This window comes from Mollisia scopiformis (genome assembly GCF_001500285.1).
Source record: "Mollisia scopiformis unplaced genomic scaffold LY89scaffold_7, whole genome shotgun sequence".
Classification (NCBI taxonomy): domain Eukaryota; kingdom Fungi; phylum Ascomycota; class Leotiomycetes; order Helotiales; family Mollisiaceae; genus Mollisia; species Mollisia scopiformis.
In genome coordinates this window covers 67056-92376 of record NW_017263587.1, presented here as the reverse complement: position 1 = coordinate 92376, position 25321 = coordinate 67056, and the positions used below count along the sequence as shown (strand labels likewise).

General features: G+C 47.0%; 10 protein-coding genes across 10 annotated transcripts; 4 read left to right on the top strand and 6 right to left on the bottom strand.

The window, feature by feature from the left end:
- Positions 1-562: 562 nt before the first annotated feature.
- On the top strand, positions 563-902 carry LY89DRAFT_730902 (uncharacterized protein; the record flags this gene model as incomplete). The annotated part of the gene is made up of 2 exons (XM_018219524.1): positions 563-609; positions 659-902. 2 exons carry the CDS (start codon positions 563-565, stop codon positions 900-902), a joined length of 291 nt encoding a protein of 96 aa, XP_018073999.1.
- A 1716-nt stretch (positions 903-2618) lies between these two features.
- LY89DRAFT_579834 (DnaJ-domain-containing protein) lies at positions 2619-2792 on the bottom strand (the record flags this gene model as incomplete). Its single annotated transcript, XM_018209031.1, has 1 exon — positions 2619-2792. One exon carries the CDS (start codon positions 2790-2792, stop codon positions 2619-2621), a length of 174 nt encoding a protein of 57 aa, XP_018073998.1.
- A 1013-nt stretch (positions 2793-3805) lies between these two features.
- LY89DRAFT_772112 (DnaJ-domain-containing protein) lies at positions 3806-4719 on the top strand (the record flags this gene model as incomplete). The annotated part of the gene is made up of 2 exons (XM_018221902.1): positions 3806-3949; positions 4018-4719. The coding sequence occupies 2 exons, from the start codon at positions 3806-3808 to the stop codon at positions 4636-4638; spliced, it is 765 nt and encodes a 254-aa protein (XP_018073997.1). The 3' UTR covers positions 4639-4719.
- A 1390-nt stretch (positions 4720-6109) lies between these two features.
- Positions 6110-8009, bottom strand: LY89DRAFT_457247 (ammonium transporter). The gene is made up of 5 exons (XM_018207649.1): positions 7831-8009; positions 7453-7784; positions 7227-7407; positions 6884-7176; positions 6110-6836 (listed from the first exon to the last, which is right to left on the bottom strand). The coding sequence occupies exons 1-5, from the start codon at positions 7895-7897 to the stop codon at positions 6138-6140; spliced, it is 1572 nt and encodes a 523-aa protein (XP_018073996.1). The 5' UTR covers positions 7898-8009; the 3' UTR covers positions 6110-6137.
- A 2049-nt stretch (positions 8010-10058) lies between these two features.
- On the top strand, positions 10059-10547 carry LY89DRAFT_666510 (uncharacterized protein; the record flags this gene model as incomplete). The annotated part of the gene is made up of 1 exon (XM_018212914.1): positions 10059-10547. The coding sequence occupies one exon, from the start codon at positions 10059-10061 to the stop codon at positions 10545-10547; it is 489 nt and encodes a 162-aa protein (XP_018073995.1).
- Positions 10548-12630: 2083 nt separating this feature from the next.
- LY89DRAFT_457222 (putative NADP-specific glutamate dehydrogenase) lies at positions 12631-14523 on the bottom strand. Its single transcript, XM_018207648.1, has 4 exons — positions 14362-14523; positions 13963-14238; positions 13592-13878; positions 12631-13542 (listed from the first exon to the last, which is right to left on the bottom strand). The coding sequence occupies exons 1-4, from the start codon at positions 14405-14407 to the stop codon at positions 12799-12801; spliced, it is 1353 nt and encodes a 450-aa protein (XP_018073994.1). The 5' UTR covers positions 14408-14523; the 3' UTR covers positions 12631-12798.
- Positions 14524-16376: 1853 nt separating this feature from the next.
- LY89DRAFT_682538 (Aldo/keto reductase) lies at positions 16377-17640 on the bottom strand. Its single transcript, XM_018214529.1, has 3 exons — positions 17491-17640; positions 17039-17426; positions 16377-16978 (listed from the first exon to the last, which is right to left on the bottom strand). The coding sequence occupies exons 1-3, from the start codon at positions 17577-17579 to the stop codon at positions 16589-16591; spliced, it is 867 nt and encodes a 288-aa protein (XP_018073993.1). The 5' UTR covers positions 17580-17640; the 3' UTR covers positions 16377-16588.
- Positions 17641-17857: 217 nt separating this feature from the next.
- On the top strand, positions 17858-18374 carry LY89DRAFT_580632 (uncharacterized protein; the record flags this gene model as incomplete). The annotated part of the gene is made up of 3 exons (XM_018209069.1): positions 17858-17977; positions 18039-18170; positions 18264-18374. 3 exons carry the CDS (start codon positions 17858-17860, stop codon positions 18372-18374), a joined length of 363 nt encoding a protein of 120 aa, XP_018073992.1.
- Positions 18375-20165: 1791 nt separating this feature from the next.
- Positions 20166-20864, bottom strand: LY89DRAFT_682536 (uncharacterized protein). The gene is made up of 2 exons (XM_018214528.1): positions 20621-20864; positions 20166-20564 (listed from the first exon to the last, which is right to left on the bottom strand). The coding sequence occupies exons 1-2, from the start codon at positions 20621-20623 to the stop codon at positions 20340-20342; spliced, it is 228 nt and encodes a 75-aa protein (XP_018073991.1). The 5' UTR covers positions 20624-20864; the 3' UTR covers positions 20166-20339.
- Positions 20865-21538: 674 nt separating this feature from the next.
- Positions 21539-24698, bottom strand: LY89DRAFT_716177 (uncharacterized protein). The gene is made up of 3 exons (XM_018218254.1): positions 24292-24698; positions 23332-24201; positions 21539-23279 (listed from the first exon to the last, which is right to left on the bottom strand). The coding sequence occupies exons 1-3, from the start codon at positions 24539-24541 to the stop codon at positions 21784-21786; spliced, it is 2616 nt and encodes an 871-aa protein (XP_018073990.1). The 5' UTR covers positions 24542-24698; the 3' UTR covers positions 21539-21783.
- Positions 24699-25321: the final 623 nt, after the last annotated feature.

Here is a 25321-nt window from a genome sequence, read left to right as displayed (position 1 = left end):
GCAGTCTCTCTTCCCGAATACCCCGCATCTGAAAATAGATCATCTCATCAGATAGGAACAATAGAACTCATTCCAGGTCCAATTCAACAAATAGGTCTAGACCCATTGCTTCAAGTGCCAAGAATCATGATATTTGGTGGTGAAAAGAAACACAAACACCTTGCCGAACTTCTGCATTTCATTTCCTTGTACTCCCCCCTTTTTAGCCGAGCTCTAGTACCCTCCCGAAAACAACCATTCGGAACCTCACCTGCCTGATTAAAGACCAGCTCTCGCGGACATTAATCTGGTAAATACCAATTCGAAAGATTGCTCTCCTGTCAGCATTCAATTTCCGTGCAGCTGGAATATATTTTCGCCACTCGACCCCCGCAAACCGAGGTGTAGAGCGGGATGGAATGGAGGAGGATGGGTAAATGTCGTTGTATAAATATCTGGAGATGGGATGAAGTTTTGATGAGAGCAAGCAAGCAAGTGTTCTTGAAAACTACTCTTAGTCAATCTTCTCGGAGCCAATTCGCACTCTCACCAATTTCCATCCTAAACCTCACCCTCAGTCAAAATGGTCCAACTCACCAACCTCGCTCTCCTAGCAGCCACCCTGCTCAGGTAAACCTCCTTCCCCTCTCCCTCTCTTTTCATCCTAACAAACCCCCAGCCCCCTCGCTTTCGCAGACGTCCTCCGCGATCCCAAAACCGCTTGCACAACCTTCGTCCAAGTCGTGACGAGCACCGAGACTCGCTACCCGAAAGACGTCGATACCAGCGTCATCCTCTACGAGTATCCGGTCGTTACGACCGTCTATGCGACCAATACGAGTACCGTCTTGTATACGACTGATAAGACGAGGATGAGGACTAGGACTGATACGCAGACTGTTAGTCAGTGTACTGTTTATTAGGGGTTACTGGACGGTGGAAGAGGGGGGAAGTGGCGAGTTGGCAAATGAATGTACATAGTCAAGGAAATGAATACCGAAACAAAAGGGAGATGATGTTGTTCTGAAGCTTGTGGGACAGTGTACTAGGAAAAACATATACTTTGAGATCGAAGGAAATCCACATTCTTTTCACATCATTCCCTCCTTCAAATCCTAGTTCACGCTTAGCCCGCTTCTATTGTCTCACAAGCTCTGGAGTAATGTCATCTTGCCTGTGGGGCAATGTAAGTGGGAAAAGCAGATTCTTTGAGATGGAAAGAAATTCAAATTCTTCTTACACTTTTTCATGCTTCACATCTTAGTTGCCGCACTTGGCCTACGTATATTGTCTCATAAGCTCCGGATCACGGTCATGTTATGTCCTTATTTTCACAATATAGACGAACAAACAAATCATATTGACGGACATATATCACGTTTAAGGATCAAGACAAAGAGTTCAGTTGACAATCCGACATTTTCAATTTTTGCGCTACGAAGAATCTAATACTCCCCCAAACCCCCCAAATGCCCGCCGTATACTCCGACATCGTAATCTACAACTCCTCCTCCTCCTCCGTCCACTCCTCTCCTCCTACCCCATCGTAATAGCCACCACCACCACTACCACCATAGAACCCGTACCTCTTCAATCGGTCCTTTTCCGAACCGGACGAAGTGGTCCGAGATCCTGGTGGCGGTGGCGGTGGAGCAGAAGCCCAACTTGAATAAGCACCATATCTAGGTGCAGCAGCAGCAGCAGCAGGTTCCTCCTTCTTCGACGCCTTCAGCAGAGCGTCGTACTTTCGGTTTGCCTCCGAAAGCTCGATTCTCTGTCTCTCCACCTCGACTTTCATCTTCTCCAATTCCTCGGTCAGGTTTGCGATTGTGGCCTTGTGCTCAGCGCACTCGCCACAGCCGGACTTCTGTCTCTTGTCATTGTGCTCGGAGGCACCACCGGACTTGAAGAAACGGGCAAAGCCCGGAAGCTTTGTGGACGAAGGCTTGGTCGACTCCTTCTCATTGTACGGCGGGACGGCGGGACTCGGCTGGTCTTGACATGACCAGCCGCTCCCATTGGCTGGGAAGTCCCCTTGGTACATTGGGACTCTGTTGCTAAATTGCGGGGCACTGTAGGTCCAGTCCTCGACTGTCTCGAATGTACGGCCAGCTGTAGGCTTATGTTGGGGCTTTGCGTAGCCAAATTGAGGGGCACTGTAAGTCCAATCCTTGAATGCTGGTCCAGTGGTCGGATTCTGTTTGGGCATCGAGTCGTTATCGCCAAACCTCGGATAGCCATGTCTCCATTGTTGCTCCTTTGCCAGGCGATCCTTTGCGGCTTGTTGTTGTTCTTCTCTGGCTCGTTCGGCGGCTCGACGACTATTCTCATTCGCTCGTTCCTGTTTCTCCTCTCTCATTTTCTTCTGTCGGATCCTCTCTTCGGCCTCTCGTGCTTGCTCCTCGCATCTTCGCTTGTGATCGTCTTCACGTTTCTTCCGTTGTTCAGCCTCCGCAGCATAGTAGCTTCTCGAAAATGGTTTCGGACCTGGATTCGTCCTGCTAGATTGGCCATTGTACGACGCGTCGGGGAATGCGTTCGGGGGAGCTTGTGTGGGTCGTCGAAGTTTGTTGTCGTAGAGAACTCGGGACGACTCGTTACTCAGCGTATCATAAGCTTCTTTTATCTGGAGATATGAGTTAGCAAGGCGCAAGTTGGAAGATGGGAGGACTTGCCTTGACGAAGTCTGCACCAGAAGCGTCTCCATTCTTGTCGGGGTGGTTGATCAATGCAGCTTTTCGGTATGCGCTTTTGATCTCAGCGGGAGTAGCATCGTTGTTAACGCCGAGGATCTGATAGTAATTGGGATCCATTATGGCCAGAAAGCGCAAAAAGATTGATGAAAGCGCAAGAAGAATGCCGAAGTGGGAAGACTGAAGCAGTGGGAACTCTGAAGACGTGGAGAGACTGGATCTGGGGACTGGAGCTGTGGAAAGACTTGTGTCAATGGAATCGATGCACTTGTCGAGAATAGACTGATTGAACGAAGTTCTGCGCCTGCGTGGAAGAATGTTCTCAAGTCGAGATCGATGTTTTCGTTGCGAAAAGGTAGTGGGCGCTAAAGATTTCATCCTTGATATTGGGGGAAAGGCCAACTGCTATCGAGATGACGAGGCTAAGGGGGAGGTTCACGTGAACGGGAATCCAATGCTTCTCGCTATTCCCAAATACAATGCCCCGCGAACTTACAATAGAAGGAATTTATGTATAGTAATGAAGCCAGCCCGAGAGGCCTCGTAATTGAAGAGCCACAAAAGAAGTTTGACAAGTCATTTCATTTATGTAAAGTAGGCAATAGGCAAGCATGGTCAGCAGCCAAAAATTTGAAAGGATTCGCACCCCCCTGTAACATTTCGCGACCCAAAACAAGTCGCGGAGCCGCATTTTGGATGGCCCTGGACTCAAGGTGGAGATACCAACATCATGACTGCCGATGCCGCTGCCGTCGGATTAAACCGGTGTCCACCTGTCTATGTCTACTAAACTCTCAAACGCAAATGGAAGAAAATGGGATGAAATACTTTCTAGATGCCCGAGACTGAAGGGCATTTATCACCTACTGTCATAATCACCATTTACCTCTCTGTATATTTTCTTCATGTAGCTCAAGGTGCATAATATACTATGAAAAGTGGGACATTGAAAGCACTAGCGCATCAAGGAGCTGAAGCTACTGGCGAAATCGGCTCTTCGATATCACTGTCTTCGCGTTGCCGTTTCAGTGAATGTGACTTCAGCACTTCTAGTACGCCTCACCTCTATTTTCTCCCTCGTCTCCTGCCCACAACAATACAATTGGAATGATCAACGACCCCGACAACACAAGATGTCTGCGGAACAAGATCATTACGCAGTCCTCGGCTTGGGTCACAATGCCAGCATTGCAGAGATAAAGACCGCGTTCCGCAAGGCTGCGCTTGCAACTCATCCAGACAAAGGCCAGCGCGAAATGACAGAGGCGTTCGTCAAGGTAAGATGGAATGATCCTTCAATGCTGCGTTCCCCGATAGAAAGCTTACTGACAAGCATGGTACCTAGGTCAAAGCTGCGTATGATGTATTGAGAGATGATAAGACCCGTGCAGAGTTTGACCAGAAACTCAAGAAGCGCATCAACGAACGTAGCGAGCGCGGAGGACCGTACAGCGAGGACAATTTCTCATCGAATGAAGGTGTCTACAGCACACAGGGACGGTACGGACATCCTATGGCTGAGTCTTCCAAGCCAAATTTCCATCCTCGAGCACAGAATCCAGACGGGGATGATACAAGGGCCAAGGCTGACAATCACAATCATAGATACAACAACGCAGAAAGTAACTCCCAAATGAACTATCAGGCACAGTATCCGCGCACCGAAGGACGAGCACCCAGACCCGCTACGAAGCAAAAAACAAGAGTGGATTATGGAACCCGCGATCTGGATGAGGTGATTGACCTAGTGCGTACTGTCCTAGCTTCTGCCCGGGAAGCGAACCAGCTCGATGTCATAGATGTCTTGCAAGATGTTCTGATAACCCTTGAACTATATACTATCAGAAATCTGATCGCGTTCAGGAACTCTGTGCGGAATCTAAGCAAAGGACAGCATGTAGATGCGTCGCTGAGGGACTTGAGAATATATGTAAAGATGCACATTGAGTGGAATGTACCTAAGTAGGAGAGGTTTCTCGGACGGTAAGTGTACTCAGGCATAATGTCACTTCCTCAGTAGTCCATCACTAATCTTTACTGAGGGAGTCGACTTTGCGTGCGGTAGCTATATGCATTCTCATCTTTGCATAATCGTCTCGCTTGAGACTCCCAATACACTTGTTTAGGTATGCCAGAGCTGCCATTTTGCCCTGCCCGTTATCTAGCGCGCGAACTGTGTTGTGACCGTTCTCTGGAAAGCTCCAGGGCCTTTGGAAGGCTTTTGGAAGGCCTTTCAAATTGTGCAGACGATGGATATCAAGGCAAAGTTGCCATCATAACCTTAGCATGTTCGTTTCGTGTTCCACGGTCCGTAAATGGGGGGTCGTTCAAGGTCGGGGTCGAAGTCTGGTAGCGGTTATCTGGATCCTATCAGTGATTGGTATAGTAATGTGGAGGGAGAGCATACTCAACAATTGTTGGCGCAGTCTGAATCCTAAACCTCAGGACCGAGGGGGTTTGGTCAATTGATCAACCGCTTGCAAAGCAACGAGGAGTCACCAAGTCTGCCAAGTTCAGCGGCTTCTAGCATGACTCCTCACATGAGTTCCAATCGGGATCATCAAGGTGTAGAGCTTCCCAGTTGTCTATCATGATGAACAGCTTGCCAGCGGAGTGAAATCGTGTTGTGGTCTTCGTTTCGCTTTCAATGGTCCTGTCACAGCTCAATTTGAAAGCTCAGACAACAAGGTGACCATGCGCTGCGAAAGAACGGCAGATCTTGGGGCGCCGGGTGTACGACACAGCCATGATCTGGCAGGAGAAAAGTTTGAAAGTTTTGTACAGTTTTGATTCAAGATTCTGGAGAGAAGAGTTGAGGTGAACAGAAAAGAACGACGGAGATCGAGAGCGGCCGCTAGCGTGAGTGAAAAGTGTAGGCCCGTGCACATACTGTAAATACAAATACCGACGTAGTTGTAGGTACCTCCGTAGTCTTCTGTCAGTGCTTGACTCTCATCATCCTTGTTATAATTGAACTCAGCCCTCAATCATTGTTTCGTTACCACTCGCACATACTCTATATGCTTGTAAGCTAGGAGGCAGATTTACAATGAGACATCGAATCCAGGCGTCACAGCACTCTTCTTCCGTTATCGTCACACTCAATGAGATCTACACCTCACATATGTGTGAGCAAAGTGAACCGATCCTTCACTGTCAGATATGTTTCTCTTTCTGGTCCTCGTGGAATGTGCTTTGAGAGCATACATGTCTCTAGCGTACATACTAAACAACCACAATGAGATTATCTCTAGCCCCGATGTATCGAAGGCTTCGTGATCAAGTTCATGACCGTGTTCATTGCCATACGGATTTTTACAAAGTACACGCAAACTATCCTACCAAAGGCAATGCATCGCAAATATGGCACCAACCAAACCCAAATGACTCCGAATCCTCCTTATACTAAACAGAAAAGAGAATCTTCCAAATGTTACACGCATTCCATCTGATCGCATCATCGCATCATCGCATCTTCGCATTTTCAACTCCCAGTTTCTCTTGCTGAACCTCATCACCAACATGCTGAACTCTGTTCACAGGTGTAATCTCCCCATCCATGTGCCCCACCGTCCGAGAACTGATCTGCCGCATCCTCAATGGATCTCCTGGTGCCCGATTTTCTCTTGCATCGATTCCAACGATCGTTTGCGCTTCTTGAGTCTCTGGTGTCCAAGCCAGGTAGTCTCTCCTAACCTCAACATAGTCATATGCAAACTCTCCAAGCTGGTCATCATCCATACCCAGCATCTCTGCCTCCTCGCTCGCTCTGAGATTCAGACCCGGAATAAGGTTGATGACTCCAGCTATAGCAGCAGAGACCACGAAAGAATATGCTGTGCAAGCAACAACATAGGCGACTTGGATATATAACTGTTTCCAGTTATGATTTATCCATCCTCCATTTATCAGGCCAGTCGAGACCCCATCCAAGCCGATGATGTAGTCTGCTGCAAACAAGCCATTGAAGATCAAGCCTACCATGCCTGCTATCCCGTGTTCGGCAAGATTGTCCATGCTATCATCGATCCGAATCCAGAATTTTATCTTGGTGCTGAAGTTGGAGACGATACCGACGACTACGCCAAGGATGATACTGGCCCATGGTGGAATGAAACCGGACGCTGGAGTGGCAGCCACGAGACCAGAAATACAACCTGAGCACTGCAGCTTGTCAATTCGATTCTGTCAGGACGTCTTGAGAAACTTACCCAGCCCACCATCGACCATTTCCTCGCCAATCGATAATCAAGCAACACCCATGTGATTGAAGCCATCATGGCTGTGAGACACGAATTCCAACATGCCATCACAGCTCTCAGATTTGCTCCAAATGCACTGCCGCCGTTAAACCCAAGCCAGCCGAACCAAAGTATGATCGTGCCTAAAGTGACTAGGGACACGTTGTGGGGTCGGAAGTTGAGCATCATTTTCTGTTGGCGCTTTCCGAGCATCATGCTGTAGGCTAAGGCCGAGACACCTGAGCAGATCTCAACTGGGCCACCTGGATGTCGTCAGTCTCAATCTTCAGCTAGTGCGAGAGGGAGTAAGTACCTCCAGCATAGTCAAGGACTCCAAATTTGAATGCCCATCCGTTGACGTTCCAAACCCAGTATGCGATGGGACAGTATACCAGAGTGGCCCAGCAGAAGATGAATACCATCATGGGGATGAGGCGACCTCGTTCAGCAATGGCTCCTGTCACGATAGCGCCTGTTGTGGCACAAAATTGCATCTGCTATCATTAGCTCAAACTCCTTCCACGGAGATCTTTACGTACCTGATAGAAAGCATACAACAACTCAGGAATCAATGGACTTCCCGGCGACGGTTCTCCCAACGTGTTTCTCAAGCCGATGTGGGCCAGATTCCCAATAAAGCCCGATGTCCCTGTCGACGAAAATGCGAGAGAATAGCCCCAGAAATACCACTGTATGGTCGTGATCGAGAAGGACCCCATGCATCCCCAGATCATGGAGAGGGCTGACTTTCTGCGAGCGAGGCCGGAGTACAGAAACCCGATTCCGGGAATCATGACCAGGACCATGCAGGAACATATTATGATGTAGGCCTGGTCGCCGGATTGGTACCATTGATTGAGGTTAGTTGTGGCTAGCAGATGTTAGTTTTCATCGTGAGAGAAGCTGACAAGACGTACTGGAATCACCACCATTTGGCAGTGTGCCATTGAAGACGGTTGGGGCGCCGATGTATGCGTACGACATCTTGGAGCAAGCTATCGCTGTATCAGAAACAAATGATCGACGGCAAGATGTATACGAGCAATATAAACACTGCCCGTGAGCTCAGTCTGCAATATATATTCCCAAGTGAGGCTCCATCAGCGGCGATCCGAAAGCGTCAAACGCCAGCTACGCTCCAGACTAGAAGAAAAGCACGCTCTCAGAGAAACTCCAAGCTTTCGCCGAACAATGTGTCCCTGTCAGCATCTATAACAGACCATCGTAAGGCTCGAAACACCGAATGACTGGACGAAAACGTGATGACGGGGAGAAAGAAGCAATACAATCCACGGGAATGCACATAATGACACGCAGGAAAACGAGATAAGATCCTTCTGAGTGGTTAACGAACTTCGTTATCTTGACCACACATGCTGGAGGGCATGGAGAGCCCAACCACTTGGACATTCCGCATGATGGTCCCACGACTCTGAGGCTGAGGCTCTATATTTGAGGTATTAATATCATGGCTTCAGGAAGGGTGATCCGTTAGGGCGGGATGACTCTTGGCATCAGGTTGTTGCCTTTCGGATGTTGGGAACGTGAGCGTGAAGATTTTTCTTGAGCTTTGACTCCCGCAAGTGTCACTTGGAGCACGGAGGCCCAATCCTTCTTTAGGGATCTAGACTTGATTCTCTAGAGAACCCTGAGATGGTGATGGTAGTACCATGGAAATGTCCAGCCCTGAAAATATTAACTCCATAGACTTCATGGGGATCTGCTTGTGCGTCCGCCACGCACCCGAAGCCACGGATCGACACGACATCTGATCTTCCCGCTGCTGCCGCCCGCTAGAGTCTCACATCCGTTCCAGACGCCTCATGAACTTGCCAGCAATATACATTTTGTTCAAGGACGTTCCTGGTTGAGCAAAAGATAACAATTTCTAAAAGTGAAGAATAAGAAAAAGCTTATCTGGACGTCAGCGCAGCCAATCAGAGGATCTAGTCCATTTATGGAATGGGATAAGAACGTAATGTGCTTTGGTGATGCATAACTTTGGATTTCGATTTTGCTACTTGGGCTAGAGATATTTTTGGATCTGTGAGATGAGGAAGAGGATGCGTGAGGATTTTGCATGGAAGTCTGGTTAAGAGGTCTGGCGACTCTGATTGGATGGTCGCTTACACGAGTGGGATTCAGGGGCAATACACCCCACGCCAAGACCCGAGATATTATTTCTGAGCTGACCTCTGACAACACGAGATCAGTTCCTCTTTTCTCTGCTAAGTTAAAAGATCACCACCTGCGTCATCTCTTGTGCCACCCCTTCTCGGCAGTAAAGCCCCCTTGCGAAGGAAATGGCGCTCGGGATAGCTGAGAATTTCCCTCAGCAGTTCCGAGACACTCAGTTGGGCAGGGAGTTGAGCCAAATAAGTATTGAGGTTGTCTATGGAGCATACTCAGAGGCTTGAAGTAATATCTTGGAGGTTTTGAGTTCGTTCCAAGTAAAGAACACGAAGTCGCGCATCGACTCAGAAAGTCGAGTGAGATGGTAGCGATATTCGGTATTTTATCGACCTGAAATCGCAGCTCATTCTGAAATTGTACTCGAAACCAAACTCTCACTACATTCTATTCCCTGGCTAGCTTCTTTATGCATGTATCAAGCTGACGGATCACATGTCTTTGTCTCCTGTATTCTTGTTCTACCGCCAATCCTTCTTTCACCGCACTTATAAATTCCCTGAAGCACTCCCGCTTTCTTTAAAACCTATAGATTGATCTTTTCATAGGGCATAAAGCACTTCTTCTGATCGTGGTTCTACGGTGCTCCATTCTCCAGTCGACTTGTTTTCAAATTTCATTGAGCAGTCAGCAGGAGAATGTAATCACCTCACCATTTGTCCTGCAATCAATGAGACAACTGAATTTACACAAATGTTTTGTTCCCGTAGCTATAGTTTAAAACTTAAATCTCTCATGTTGCAGTTTCTCTTCGAACTCTTGATGACAGTTTTTCAAATCCAAGTCTTTCATTCACACTCAGGCGATGCCTGTTATTGGCAAGTCTCCGAAAACACCGTGAATCGCCCTCCCTCATTGAAACATTCCACATCAGCCAAGAATAGATATTCAAGAAGAAAGGATCTTATGCAACAATTTCCCGAAGCTTACCGCTTACCACAAAGAGACAGCCCTCATGGCAAACGCAATGTTTGATGTCCTCCCAGCAAACCAAAGCGCAAGGGGAATCCCCATCGAACCTTCAAGCTTAGCATTTAAGATCGGCTCCCTCACCAAGAGCACAAATTCATCTTTATATAGTGCAAGATATTATCCTACTACGATACAACACAACGCTGCGTTCCTGGAATTCGTGTCTCACCAAACTGCTCTAGAAGCCAGAGTCTCGTTGGAGGACTGGGCAAGCTATTTAAACCAAACTCAATGGGAAAGGACGAAGTTGGACCCACAAGATATTTTTGCCGTCTTAGATGCATTAGTGTGTTGTGTAAAGTCGGGCCTCGAAAATAGCCTACGTATTCAGAGGAGTTACAGAGATGAGAATCAGATCTTGTTTCTGGTGCAGCAGATGAGGATCAAGATCTTACGATGTTTGGGAAAAGCGGACCTTGGGAGGGAGATGGCAGATGAAGAGGAGCTCGTGATGCTGATGCAGAGGACATGAAGTTGTCTGTTTAGCCCAGCAAAAGTCAGACAATCTCACTTCGATATTTTGTTTCATTAGCTCCGTATTCATCGAGTTCAAAAGTCTGGTCTAAACTTATGTTTTGATTACAACTTATAATACTCGATTTTATTCTAGTATTTATTGAGTTCATAATCTGTCTCTACAGCTCAGTACTTGACAAATCTAAAGTGCGGAAAGTGAATTTTTACTCTAATTTCAATTTATGTCAGGCATTTTTCTTCAAACATTTATAGCGCCCAGATACCTCTGCTAGCAAACGAATCGATAACAAAACACAATCTGACAACAAAAATTACACAATAAAATAATAAGAATTAACAGTAAAAATTGACTCGACAATCACAACCTCTTCCCGACAGCTAACCTTTATTCATCGCTTCCTACCTCACCAGACACTTTCCGACCCGCCAGACACCACGTCGGGCTCCAGAATGACATCACCATCATATTGCTCTGCCGCTTGTCCAATGTTACTGAAGAAGAAGAAGAAGAAGAGAAGAGGGCGAACGCGCTCGTAATATAGTTCTGTGTCACGTGATTCGACACCTGTTATTGGTAAGTTAAGTTCTTGTGCTTGGCCTAACGGTAGGATGTGGTGAATATAAGGATAATAAGCGAAGAGAGAGGTGAATGTAAAGAAAAGAAAAGCGTGGATCATTGGACAAGGAAACAAGCAAGAGAACTTAGAAGAGTCTGGGGTATATAAACGACGAAACTTTCTTTCAATTTACTTTTCGAACAGCCAAAACGCTAGAAACCTTGACATTCCATGCGAAGAGCCGGATTGAGGCAAGCAAATGCTTAGTACATCTAGCACTACGGTTATGTTGAATAGAAACTTTTTCATTTGCAGATTGAGAGCCTCACTAGGAAAAATAAATGAATACTTGACAAGAAACTAATATTTAGCAAGAGATGAACACTCGACAACAGGAAAAGTGTTGATAACAGAACATCCCTCATTCCTCCTTATCTCACACTTGCATTACTCACGCCGGAACCCACCTACACCACCACGTACCCTACGCGCCCGTCGCTAGTAAGACCTCGTTCTCCCACACCAACATCATCCGCAATACGTCTTATTCCAGATGACATCTCGATTTTGTAGAGAAGCAAAAAGAAGATAGAGCGGTCGATTTATAGATTTGTGTCACGTAATTAATTCACACACACACACTCGTGTCGAGTTTTCTAGATTGTGTGTTGTCAACAAGTGTTGACTTTCGTTGTCAAGAAGGCACAATGGAACTCTCCCACACCTCTTCTTTCCAAACCACGAATGTTCTTTCGTTGTTTGCATTGTTTGTTGTATTAGTTGGGGCGAAAAGTAAATAGAGCGGGATTTTCATACTTCCCCGAAAGCCGATAAAAAGGTTGTTTGTGTTTGCCTAGGTTTGCAAAGGTAGAAAAAAAGTGAATTTAGGGATAGTAAGAGTAGAATTGTTAGTTAGGGATATTAATCTTGCCATTTACGAATAAGTGTTATCAACAATATTGATTTTCGTTATTAAAAAAGTACAATAAAACATTTCCTACAATTTTCTTTTCACGTTATATAATTGGACGAAGGGTGGACGGAGCGGGGTTTTCTACCTCCGAGGGCCGATGGAGGGGTTGTTTGTTTGCCTAGGTTTGTGGGGTAGAGAGGAGTGAATTTGGGGATAGTGAGAGTGAATTTGATTAAGGCTGAGATCACTTTCTCTTACAAAGTTTACGTGAATAAAAGAAGCAAAAAAGTCTCGAAGTCTCAAGCAGAATAAAGACAATAATACAGTGAATGTGAGCAAGCAAGCAAGCTCAATTGCGCAACTGCTCTAGCAATTCCTATGAACATTCCAAGGAGAACGATCAAGTATGGATTTCCGCCATGACAACCAATGGAGAGTAAAGCGGTAGCGACCCTCGAAATGTTACCATAATGTCCAGTATCTACAATACCGATCGAAAATGCGGTGTCAAAGGCGTGCACCTGAAGCGAAGTCCAAAATTCTAGGCTTTACATGTACTAGGATGCAGAGAGACTTCTTGAGATTGAATCGAGTGCCAGACTTCTCAGCTGAACAAATACGAATCCCACATGCACATTAAGAAATGAAAGGAAAACCAAGCAGAGCAGAAAATTCATCGTAATATTCATCCGGCAAGCAACCCATAAACTAGGTATCCGACCCAAGCCACCCTATCTATCCATACACCTCGCAATGCCACCAGGGCAGCGCAACATTTACCACCAATCACCATGATCATGCATAGCCGCCGCAACCTTCACGAACCCAGCAATATTGCTACCCGCCACCAAGCTAGGGAACTCCCCATCCTTGGTTGGCACAAACTTCTTCGCAGTCTCAAGACCGTTCTTGAACGCAGCCTCCATGATCCCCTTCAGCTTCTCGTCAACCTCCTCAGAAGTCCACTTGAGCCTCGCAGAGTTCTGCGCCATCTCGAGTCCGGAAACGGCCACACCACCTGCGTTGGCGGCTTTGCCTGGTGCGTACCAGATAGCGGCGTCCTTCTTCTCGCGACGGTGGGCCTCGAAGATATCGATTGCGTCTTGAGTGCAGCCCATGTTCGAACCCTCAGCAATGAACCTCGCTCCGCTCTTAACCAACGCCTCTGCTTCTTCCTTGCTAACCTCATTCTGGGTCGCGCAGGGCAGGGCAATATCGACCTTAACGTGCGTCCAGGGTCGTGCGCCGTCGATGTATTTGTATTTGCCTTGGTGGGAGAACTCGGTCAGAGCTTGACGCTTGAGCTTCAGGGTAGCGATCTTCTCGATGTCTTCGGGTGTTACGGAGTGGCCTTCTTCGGCGATCAGAGCACCCTTTGAGTCGGAGAGGGAGACGACTGTGGCGCCGAGCTCGATGGCTTTCAGGGCTGCGTATTGGGCGACGTTGCCGGAGCCGGAGATGGCGACTGTCTTGCCTTTGAAAGATCCTTGGCCTGTGAAGGCGATCATGTGGTTGACGTACTGTTATCTTGTTAGCAGATGTTTGGTAAAAAGGAGTGGAGATACTCACATAAACGAGACCAAATCCAGTAGCCTCAGGTCTAATCAAAGATCCACCCCAGTTTCCACCCTTTCCAGTGAGGATACCCTCCCATCGATTCCTCTCAGCCTTGTAAGCACCAAACAGGTATCCGATCTCTCGTCCACCCACACCGATATCACCAGCTGGGACATCGGTATCGGCACCAATGTGCTTGCTCAGCTCCCGCATGAACGACACGCAGAACTTGCGGATCTCATTGTCTGATTTGCCTTTTGGGTCGAAGTCTGATCCTCCCTTACCGCCACCGATGTTCACTACAGCAGAGAAAAGCAATCAGTCTTCATTCTTCACCGCTTGCTAAAAGGAAAGAGGAGTGAAATATCACGTGAAGAACTTACATCCAGTCAAAGCATTCTTGAAGATCTGCTCGAAGCCCAAGAACTTGAGGATGGAGAGGTTGACGGTGGGATGGAAGCGGAGACCGCCCTTGTATGGGCCGAGGGCCGAGTTGAATTGGACTCTGTATCCGCGGTTGACGTTCAGTTCTCCCTTGTCTGATTCCCAGACGACGCGGAATTGGATGACTCGTTCGGGAATGGAGACGACTTTCAGGGCGGTTTTGTATTCAGGGTATTGTTCGAAGAGGGTGCTGTGTTCGAGAGTGGAGACGAGTTCTGGAAGTGAGAGTTAGCTGTTGTTGTTGTTGTTGTTGTTGTTGGGAGAGTGAGGGTGAGGTGAGGTCATTGGTTGGAGGGGCAGATAGATAGCAGCAAGATAGAGAGATTGTATGCACGAACCTTTGTAAGCTTGCTCGAACTCGGGCTCAGAAGGAAGGTTAGACATGATGATTTGGATATGGAGGGAGGATTGGGTATGTTCAACAGAAGTTCAAGTGGCGAAGTGTTGATGTTGAGAGAAGCTCTGGTCTTCGAGGACGAGGGAGCTTTTATCTCTCGTGGTGGGGTCGAAGCTAGGATGGAGCTATGTGCACCAGTGCACGCTGAGCTCGCCAGCACTTGAACGATACCGGAAGAAAAAGCAAAGAAAATGTGGCTTGACAGAGAAAAAAAAGTGGTATGCAGATTGTCCATGCATTTAGATTCATCAATAATAAACGTGGTAAACCACTCAGCTGTTGTTCACTCACTCTCAGATGACGTGCCACTGGGAGGCCGGAATCGGGGGGATGGTCGACTCACTTGCACATTCCCGTCCCAAATTGGAATGCATCTAGAAGGAAGAAGGACAAGTGAAGTGTGTCTGTCTAGTCTCACATGGGGAAAAGCAGAAATTTGCATTGCGGGAGTTGTCAGAACTCGGTGTCAGGGCGTCAGGCCTGGAGAGTTGTGGTGGTGGTGGTGGTGGTGGTGGTGGTGGTGGTGTTCTGCAGATTTTCTCTCCTTTGCGGCTTCTCCAGGGCGCAGGTTGATACTGAAGTAAATTCGCGGTGTCACCGATTCTTATCGCGGGAGTATCATTGGCCAATGCTGCCATTTACAGGGAGAGCTCACACGCGACATCCACTAAGGTTACAGTAAGACTCACTAACGATCACTAGAGCTGCACGAAAATTGGTCCCTGGAGTCGCTTCGGCATGAAAATTACAGGGAGGCCCACGGACTGCAGACCAGGCCATAACCTTACAGTACCACTGCTCGAATGACCACCAGTGGACCCTGGACTTCCCTCCTGCTGCTGCCCCGCGGAAGACGACTGACGACTGACGACCGATGAACGGGGACTGGCTTTGCACTGCAGCCAACCCTGCCATTACCTGCATGATGAAAGATTTTTGATCAAAGCTCTACTCCTCTCTCTCTTTCCCAAGGCTGCGCTCCTTTCTCCTTTCCTTTTGCACCTCCCACTCCAAACCTCCACACTCCCTTCCTCATCCAGGTTTCCATTGAAAATCTTTTCATGGATCGACATCTAAATCGCTCATCCCTCCATCCATCTCATCTGAGGGGGAGAAGCAAAAAGCTATTCAAATCTTGGGTGGTTCCAGATCTGAACTGTCATGAGGTCCACCAAACTTTTCAGCCACCGGTTTCGGAACCACGAGGCCAAGCCTTTCTCCAGCTCTCTCTCTCAGCCTCGTCGTCTCCATCCATCCATCCTTCCTTCCTTCCGTTCTGTTCTCGTTGTTCATTTGAGATGGTCTGTTTTGTATCTTGATTCGGTTTCTTGCGAAAAGTCCCGCAGGTCTCATCTTATTCGAGTCGGTGAGCTCAGGAGTTGAGTTATTTTCCAGCGACAGATGTTGTGGCACGGTGAGCTTCAATGTCTTGAGTTGTTGACGAGAAGAAAAAAAGCTGCCATCTTGGCGGGGAAAGCTGCAAGAGACATGCCAACCGTCATGATTTGACTCATCTAGACCATGAGAAGCTTTGCACTAAGACCTTCGCTCGAACAGCGCACAGCATATCATACCACCATACTGGAAGCGATGCGAGATACCGCAGGTATTTCCGGTAGCCTCGACCACGAGGCTGCTGCAGTGGAAGTCTCGGGACGGAAGAGCTTGAAGAAATACTTGCATTGATCAAGAGTACGACTTTCTTCCGCGAAGCTTCGACTTGGCAGATTGTCTGGCGTTAGATTCAGATGTTCACGAGTGTGAAGGTCGAGGACGCCGTTCACAACAAATATACGTATCAAAGACTACACCGAGCTCGAACATCGAGGGTTCTGCAGACTCCAAAGAGTGCACGGCCAATGTACGACCAGTGCTTGGTCCTGCTCTCTGTCAGTCAGACTCTGCCAGTGCAGAACTCAGCAATCCTCGCAGACTCCATTGGCGTTACAATGAGCTCGTTCGCGTTGACAAGTCTGTAGGCTTCACGCAAGATATCTACACTTTTCACATTGACGAGTCTGCAGACATTCTGATCCTTCCCAGGGTTTTAAGCAGCTGTACCACGAACTCTCTCACCTTGGCAAGTCTGCGGTTTCAACCAGCAGATATATCACGGCCAATTCGACAAGCTCGCAGATCCACATAGGTATTCAACCTCTTCTACTAGCCTAATCAGCATCCGTCGGATCCCAGTCCGTAACCAAATACTCATCACATCCATCCAAACCCTTCATATCTGCCTCCTCAATCTCGAAACCCCCTATATCAGCATTCCCCACAATCCTCTCCTTCCTCGTACTCTTCGGCAATGGCACATACCCCTTCTGCAAACTCCATCTCAGCATCAACTGAGCTGGCGTACATCCATACTTCTTACTCAACTCCACAACTTTCGGATGCTTGAACCTCATCGCCCTAGCAAGAGGTGCGTATGCCTCGACCACGATATCATGTTGTGCGCAGAAGGAGGTAATATCGTTTCTTGTGTTGAAGGGGTGGACTTCTATCTGGTTGACCGCTGGAGGGATTCGTGGTTTGGAGTCGAGCAGTTCTTGTAGCTGTTTGAATCAGCATCACCATTCCTCAATACCTCGGACTTATGGAAAGAAGGAACTTACATGCTTAACTCCATAATTACTCACCCCAACAGCCCTCACCTCCCCCTCATCCACCGCATCCTCGACCGCCCTCCAACACTCTAGCCTCCTCTGCCGTCCCCCATACGGACTATGCAACAAATAGAGATCTATATACCCTAATCCACACTCCTTGATACTCCTCTTGATCGCCTTCCTCGTAGCGTCATAACTGGTATTCGTTTTCAATTTCGTCGTGAACCAGATATCCTTCCTCTCCAGCTTCGAAGTGTTCTGGGGCGAAGAAAGGAAAGTCAGGATCGAAGACCCAACTTCGTGTTCGTTGGCATACCATTCTGCTGAGTCGATGGCGCGGTAGTTGGCCGTTAGAGCGTGTGTTACTGCGCTAGAGGTTTCGCGGCCTGATGTCCTGTTGTTGGTTAGTACTTTGAGGATGGGGATTGTGGTGTTGGGAGGAGGGAGAATGAAAGTACATGTAAACTCCGAGATGGATCCTCGGCATCTGGACGCCGTTGTTCAATGTAATTGTGCTGTTTAAACCAAAATTCTCCTTTGAAGCCATGTTTGTGAATCTGCGGACTGCAATTCGTTGCATGAGAGTTATTTAGAGGGCAAAAGATGGTATGAAAATAGGATGTCATCAAAGAATCTCAAAGCGGTGTTCAATGGCAGAATCATACAGCTGCAGCAATGACGTGGATCATTTTCGCTTCGTAGTGGGGGTCGAGATCTTGGAGGGGTCGATATCTGGGAAGCCAAGATAAGCTTCTCGTTCCCTGCACCATCAAACTCAAGCTGCAATACAACGCTCAACTCTCATCCTTCACACAATCGCCCAAAATGCCAGACTCAGCACAAATCAACCGCTCCCTCTCCACCATCCGCACGGAACTCGAATTCCTCCAAGCAAGCAACGTCCTCTCACCGCCTCAATTCCAATCCATCATGGCTCAGTTACCTGTACTTATCCCCCCTACCCTGGTCCTGGCTCAGGGTCTTGGCTAATGTATGGATAATGAAGCAGCAAAATGGCCAACCCTCGAATTATATCGATTTGAGGTATAACCCCAATCCGCAGCAGCAGTTCAATCCAGGAGCCATGGCCCAGCAGGCGCAGGATCCGGCGCATCCTGCTAATCCGCAGAATCCTAAGGTGAGCTCCCTAACCTTCTTTCTTCCCTCTTTGCTCATTCAAAAGGAAGGGATAAAAGGTTGTGGGTTAGAGAAAGAAGGCTAACAGAAACAGCACCACGAATGGGTAAAGAACATGGCGAGCAAGTTTGGCAATGCGGCTATGTTTGGTGCTGGAGCGACTTTTGGCGGGGATATGGTGAATGATGTTTTGAAGCAGTTTTGAGACGATCATCTTTCCCTCAGCTAGCAGCTGCTCAAAGCCTTCTAGGCGATTGGAAGTGAAGCTAGATCGAGACAATCGTTTGACAGGAAAGCGTTGATACGCTCCTTCTGTACAGATGCATGCAAGCTCAAGATAGTCGGTCAACATGAAAATGATGATAGATCATTTCGTGAGGATCTTAATTGAAACTTTGCTTGCTATCTTCTTTATGAACGGGACTTTTCTCGAAGGCCCAAGTGAGTGTGGGACTTCTATTAAGTTTTGATTCACTCTTTATACTTCTCTTGTTGTAATCGTTTTCATCGACGGACGAAAGTTCCGAAATCATGCACTGCACTAGTGCACAAGGCTCTAGATTCACTTGGAGAAATCCTCAACGACGGACCAAAGCTGCGAAGTCTGCGCTAGTGAATAATTTTAATCTGGTGAATTCTAGAATAACAAACAAAAATTCCGAAATCATGCACAGGTGACTCACGGCTCTAGGAACCGCATCCTGTCTTTTGTCTATAAATACAGGCGGCCGCCTCTTCCGCTTCTTCTTTTCTTTTCATCAAAAAGTCTTCGCTGGGCAAAAAAAGAGAATGGTGTGCACCCAACGCCATAGGATTCAAAATTGACCGATAGCCGGTTCACTATTCCTGCTCGCTCGTGAGCGATTAGCGAGCAAAGGAGGAGAATTAGCTATTATTGCCAAGCTATTTTTGCTGTTGATATTTTGTTTTAAGTAATTGAATTATGGGCATGGAATACTCCTCTCTCCTTAGTCTATAAATACAGGCGACTGCCTCCTCCGCTTCTTCCTTTCTTTTCATTAACAAGATCTTCGCTAACCAACTCCGTGGCATGCACAAGGAGTTAGATTTTCATGGATATTTCTTCATTTTCAAACCCATGACGGGATGTCGTCTGCTAGACCATTAGATACCATCGTCTTTCCTAGGTCTCTTCCAAGTTAATTTGACTACTGTCAAGCTATCTCTTGCTGTCAACATCCTGTATCAAGTCTTCTTTCGTCTAAAAATATAGGCGGTTACTTCCTCCGCTTTTTTCCTTTTTTTTTCATTAACAAAATCTTCGTTGCGTAGAGAAAGAAAGTATTTTGTGCACCTAGTTCATTGTATTTCAGAGAGACTTAATTTTTCAACGGAGATTTCTGTACTTTGAAAATCAGGTCGGGATGTCGTCTGTTTGATCCTAAGATATTATCGACTTTCCCACTTCTTGTTAGAATGACTTGAACCAAGAGCAGTGATACTCTTGTTGTGCCCCTGAACAATCTTAGTTGGTTTCTGGCTTTCTTCAACCAGATAGCTTAGATCAAGATGCGTCTTGTCGAGCTATCCATTGCTGTCAATATTCTTTTTCAAATGACTTTGACTAGGGTCCGTCCCAACGAGCTCACTTCTCAAGCTCATTTGTTAGGTTTCTAGATTGGAACATATGCTCGACTCTGTGGTAATGGAGCCTTGCTGTTCAATGTCTTTCTCGTGAAAGTTACAACTATTTCTGTTGTCCGTTCGTTTCTGCGAATTCAGGCGCTATGAGGTTTTAACACTTGGGCGTGGGAAAAAGGTCTGTGTTATCCGTCTAATTTTCGGAAACCGTGTTGTTTCCATCATTCACTAGTGTTAGGTAGATCTTGTGCTGAACACAGATCTTATGCTAATGATTCATTCACTGCTGTGCTTTCATTGAGATTGAATCTTCGTCAGCGAGTTGAACAAATCTCTCGTCTCATTCGACTCTAGAGGATGTTCACATTCACTGAACTTGCAACTTTTCCATAGTGTTGTATTAATTGTTTGGCTATTGTCAACGTCTACCTGAGAATGGAGTCTGTGACAAGAAGTTCCTTCCACCTTTTCCTCCCCACCAGGAAGATACCTTCTCCACGTCCATATCCAGATCCAAACCCAAAAGACAACTTTGGCCCTTGATCCAACGCTCCTATTCATCACGTGACTAGCCTCTGAACTTAGTGATCCAACGAACTTGAGAACATCGAATAGCGAATACTAAGCTGCCTAGCCACAAGGGAACTACAATAAGAGTGATAGCAGCAATGAAACCTGGTTCGATGCAGAAGCTGTCCCAAGTCGTACTATTGGTGCAGGTGTTATTGAGATCGACCGTGGTATTTGTAGCATTGAATAAACCAGTGGTTGCGTTGTGGAAAGTGGAAGTTGCCTGAAACTACGTAAGTATTGATCTCCCAAGGATTGTAACACGTTAAATGTACTCACCATTGTGTTTTCGGAGACCTTCTCGAATGTTGTAGTTTAGGCTTGGGGTACTTGAATAAATTTCGATGGTGTTCGAGGGCGTCGAATTTTTAAAAATCAAGCGAGAAATTCGAATGATTTATTCCAGGTGGAGGAAAGGAAATTGGTGCATAATTACTTTCCATTTGGAACGGATTGTAGGCTAAAATTAGTGTAATGATCTCGCTACCATTCTTTTTGCCAGAGTTACGACATTGACTATAACTTAGTGGCGGTTAGAATTTGACGTCCTAAGATTACATTTCCGTTTGTAATTGTTTTCCCAAGCTTGGCATCGGCATCGGCATCGGCATCGGCATCGGCATCGTATGGTCCATCTCTTCTACAGTGACTCCAGCGACCAAGTGTTTTGCCAAATTATTCCTCACTACTCATCGATCAAGGAATCGCTGCCGTTTCTCACATTGCTGTCAAGCACGAAGCAGCGCTCCCGGGTAGCATACCAAAGCCTTGACCCATTGCTTATTTGAATATTTCGACTCTATGGTATCAGGCCCTAAGCAACAGAATTGGAACCGCAAGACCCCCTAGGCACAACACCGTAGTTCCAGTTGCATCTCCTCGTTGCTGATAGCTGTTGTCCATTCAACTTCTGAGAAGCTCGAGCTTTATATATTTGGAACACACCTGAGGTGACTCATACATATGCTGCAGAGAATAATATCGTATTACTACTGTTGATCTTTTGATCCTTTGATCCTGGGCTTCTTAAGAGGTGAATGATGATTGGTTGCAGAGTAATTGTGAAATGTGTTGAATTGTCAGAGATTCACTTCATCTGGATTCGAGCTGATCGTACGCCTTGGTCTGGACCTAAGCATGGATGAAGAATTTCGAACAGACTGATGGAATTCAAGATAATGTATCATAATTTAGAAGCTCAAATATTCTTGTTGCTATTATAATCTAACATTCACGATGTTGGGACTGACACTGCAGAACAAGGATCATCAGCAGCTTGTTCGCCTTGCGTTAGATGAGGCGAGTATCCTCTGAGATATCGTTTCCAATCACTTTTATTGAGTATGCTATTATGATCCAATGAAACAAAACCCCCTCAGGTGGCCAGCCTCCATTCGATTCGCCACCTAACGCCAAAAAACCCCAGAGATGATTTCACTCCATCATGGTGTGAGCGGCACAACTCTCGTAGCCCTTGTTCGACCCCCGTCTCCACCAGATTGCGGCAGCTGAGATCCCGATGCTTCTCCTCTTGCTGGCGGTTGGTTTTCTGCTGACCTCCGCTCAGCCTCTCCTCCTGCGGGAGGTTGCACCAAGCCACCTCGCATCTCATGCTGTTCAGGTCCAGATCCAACGTTATGATACCTTTGTAACAGTGGACTATTCTTGTTTGGGCCCCAGTTTTTCGTGATTGTTTTCCTGGTTTTGTTCAACAAGCCACCCTCTTCCATAATCGCGGTCCTTGCTCTATAAACGAACCCTTCGGGTGGAATGTGCGTGACGGAGTCTCCTATATCTTTCAAATGTCCAAAGTCGGGCTCTCGCTCTTGAGCAACATCAAATCCAATATGGCCGTGTCCATCTCGGCCACGATACTTGCCGAATAAGAAGCGGTCATCGGTCAACAGAAGTCGTGCCTCCATATGCTGCTTAGAAGGAGTTCGTTCAGAATCGGTGATATCCAGATGCGGACTTGCCATGAACTTGGATTCGTGACATAGGGCCATGAGGTCAGCCAAACTGTACAGTTGTCGAGGGAGTAGGCGATACGCTCCAGGCATCGCAGCTGGTAGCAGGAGAGCATACAGCGCCAAAGATACCATAATGCCGATATATGCTGACAGGGAAAAGGAAAACTCGACTCGTTTATAGTCTGGGCTCGGTGTGATTATTAACAGACCTCCCACGAAGATGGGGAAGAGTGGCGATAGTGTGCTAAGTGTAGAGTAAATGCAGACCTTGAAATGGCCTTTGTTCCAAGCAGTCAGTGGCACTTGAAGAGGCGATATGGTGAGGTACGCCAAAAGAATGGACTCTTCTGCTTTGGCTGGTATTCGCTTGTCATCATCTGGGTTTGGGGAAGCTTTTCTGCGTCTCCAACCAAAGAAGTCTCTCACATGCTCCCAAGCGGTTTTTGGGGATCCTTCACGCTCACCGAACATGTTTCGGAAAGGTTGCATGAAGCGCATGTTCAAGTCGATCCAGGTGATGATTGTCGATGTGAAAATGCCAGCGACGTATGTTGGGACAGACCTGAACATCAAAGCCCATACGAGGACTGTACTGTTCGGATCAGAAGGATCAATTGGAGGCAACGTGTGATTACTGGATCCGAATCCATAATGAAAGCCCGTGGGAAGTTTCAAATCGTTTGCCAGGGAGAACCCATTGTATGGTAGTCGAATAGCCAAGGCATAGATGCTCAATACCAATGAACCAATAGCCAGAAAAGCACCAAGTGCGATGACCAATCGATCACACCCAGGGTTGTAGTTGTACGGATAATGCTCGCAGTGTGGCCATGTTCCGTGGTTGCATGCTGCAGGCTTTCTGCATTTATCGACTGAAAGTGGTTTCTTTGCCTTGACCTTCCGAAAAGTAAGCACGTAGTGCCAAGGGCGGCCCAGGTTCTCTCGCTCCTGGAGCGATTTGTGTGTATCTAGTGAGTATTAGCAATTGTTCGGTATGGCTTGGTAGATACGATCACGTACCTGTGTGTGGTTGAGCAGGGGGCTGGGGATACAACTTGACTCCGATGCCATACACGAGATCGTTTTCATTCGAATTTCGTACCCAGTATCCAAGTCGGAAGCGTCTATGTGGTACCATGACATGTCTTGGACGCAGACTATGTCGAAGTTCAAGAGGGGCAAAGTACTGTAGCGCGTTGCAGTGGGCGAAGAGTGAAGCGTAATCGGCGATGGACACTGGATCCCATTTGAGGCCTGTTGATTTCCCGTAGAAATGGAAGAATATATAGAGGGTATAGAGGATCATGAGAACGTAGCCGCTGATGAGGATGATAGCAGGGTACAATCGAACAGTAAGTGTCCAATAGGCCAGGTTTGTGGTGGGGTCGATGTGCTCTGTGCTTGCAAATAGCGCCACCTTGAGACTAACGATGAAAGATGTGACGAATTGGCACACCAGAGAGAAAATAGATAATATGTTCCATGGCGTCGTTGTGACACTCTGCCACGGGAACCATGCACCACCAACGCCTTTCCAAGGCCGAGAGCCCTCATTCTCCTCACCCTTTTGGTCGGCCATGCTTACGAAAGGCACCATTCGCAAAGCTTCACGTACTGTTTGTCGAAAGAGGAGGACAGTGATCGTGCCAACGATTGAAGGGAAATATCTTGAGATCATGTGTACATTTTCACTGGAAAGTCGAAAGTTGTGATTCGGATCTTGGATGGATTTCCACATAAGCACAACAATGGCGATTATTGTTGCGGTGTATAATAATACAAGGAGTACAACTGATCTCCATTGCAAGATTGTTGGCCACCAAGTCAGATCATTGAGCTTTTTATGTTTTTTGGCGACTTTCTCGGTGACGACCATTGGTATTAGGGAATCTGCATACGGTATTACAAGTCAGCGCGTGCTGAGAGCAGACATCGAACAATATTTGAATCAACTGAGTCTCATGCAGCGTCTTTACTCACCTAGCACCTGATTTCTTGCTTGTGCTGGGTTTTCTCCCACAATCACTTGATCTCGTTGTGGAGAAAAAGCAACACTTTCCCCAAGTGCTGGCGTCGGGTCATCGCCAGCTACATTTCTCGACAGAAGTGGATCTCCTGATCTGCCACCGTCAGATGAGGCTCCATGGGAAGGACCACGGCTGAGACTTGGTCGGCCGAGATCACTACCCGTAGCCGGACCTGGTCCTAGATGAGAATCGGAGTCCGCCATGACACAGAAGAGGTAAAGTGGTACATGGACTTAAAAGTTCAGAAAGCTTGACAAGAGGAAGAAAGAAAGTGTCCATTGTTTATAGCAAGGCTAGACCCAAACCTACATTCGTGGCCTCGAAGCAAGCTCTTTCAGCCTCACTTTAGTGACAGATCAGGGGAACAAAGCGGGATGATGGTGGTGTGCGGGCAGCCAATCATTTTGAGGCAATATGCAGTGCAAGCCACATCACGACAAGGTTCTTCAGCTCCTGCAAGCCACACCGAAACCGACAGAACTTTCACCCCAGCATCTCAGCTTCCAAATTACATAACAGCAGGGGTGAACATCAAGATGAACTGCGAAACGGGAGAGTATGGGGTAGTGCCGGAAATGCGTTTGAGGTTCGGGGATTTGATGTCCTAAAATAGACCAAGCGGCTCTTTAAACATAGCTAGGAGCTGGGTCCGCTTTATTGAGTCGGCGCGGAGCATGTCTTCCAAGCAGGTGTTGAGGACAGTATATTCTTCTCCACAAACATGGACAAGTGGGACCACTAATAGCTTCGTGATAAGTAATTGAAAATTGTTACACAATGCAATAGGGTGGCCGAAAAATATTGATCGGGTGATGAGGCTGGATCGGTTGTCCGGATTTTAGTCACATGGTTCAAGAATTGCTTTTTCCACCTACAAGCATCTCACTCTTAGAAAAACTATTTCTTCCCTATATTCCTTCGGAAGTCAGATTATTTAGATTTTTAGGATTTTACGTCAAAGTTCACACAAAATAATTATATGT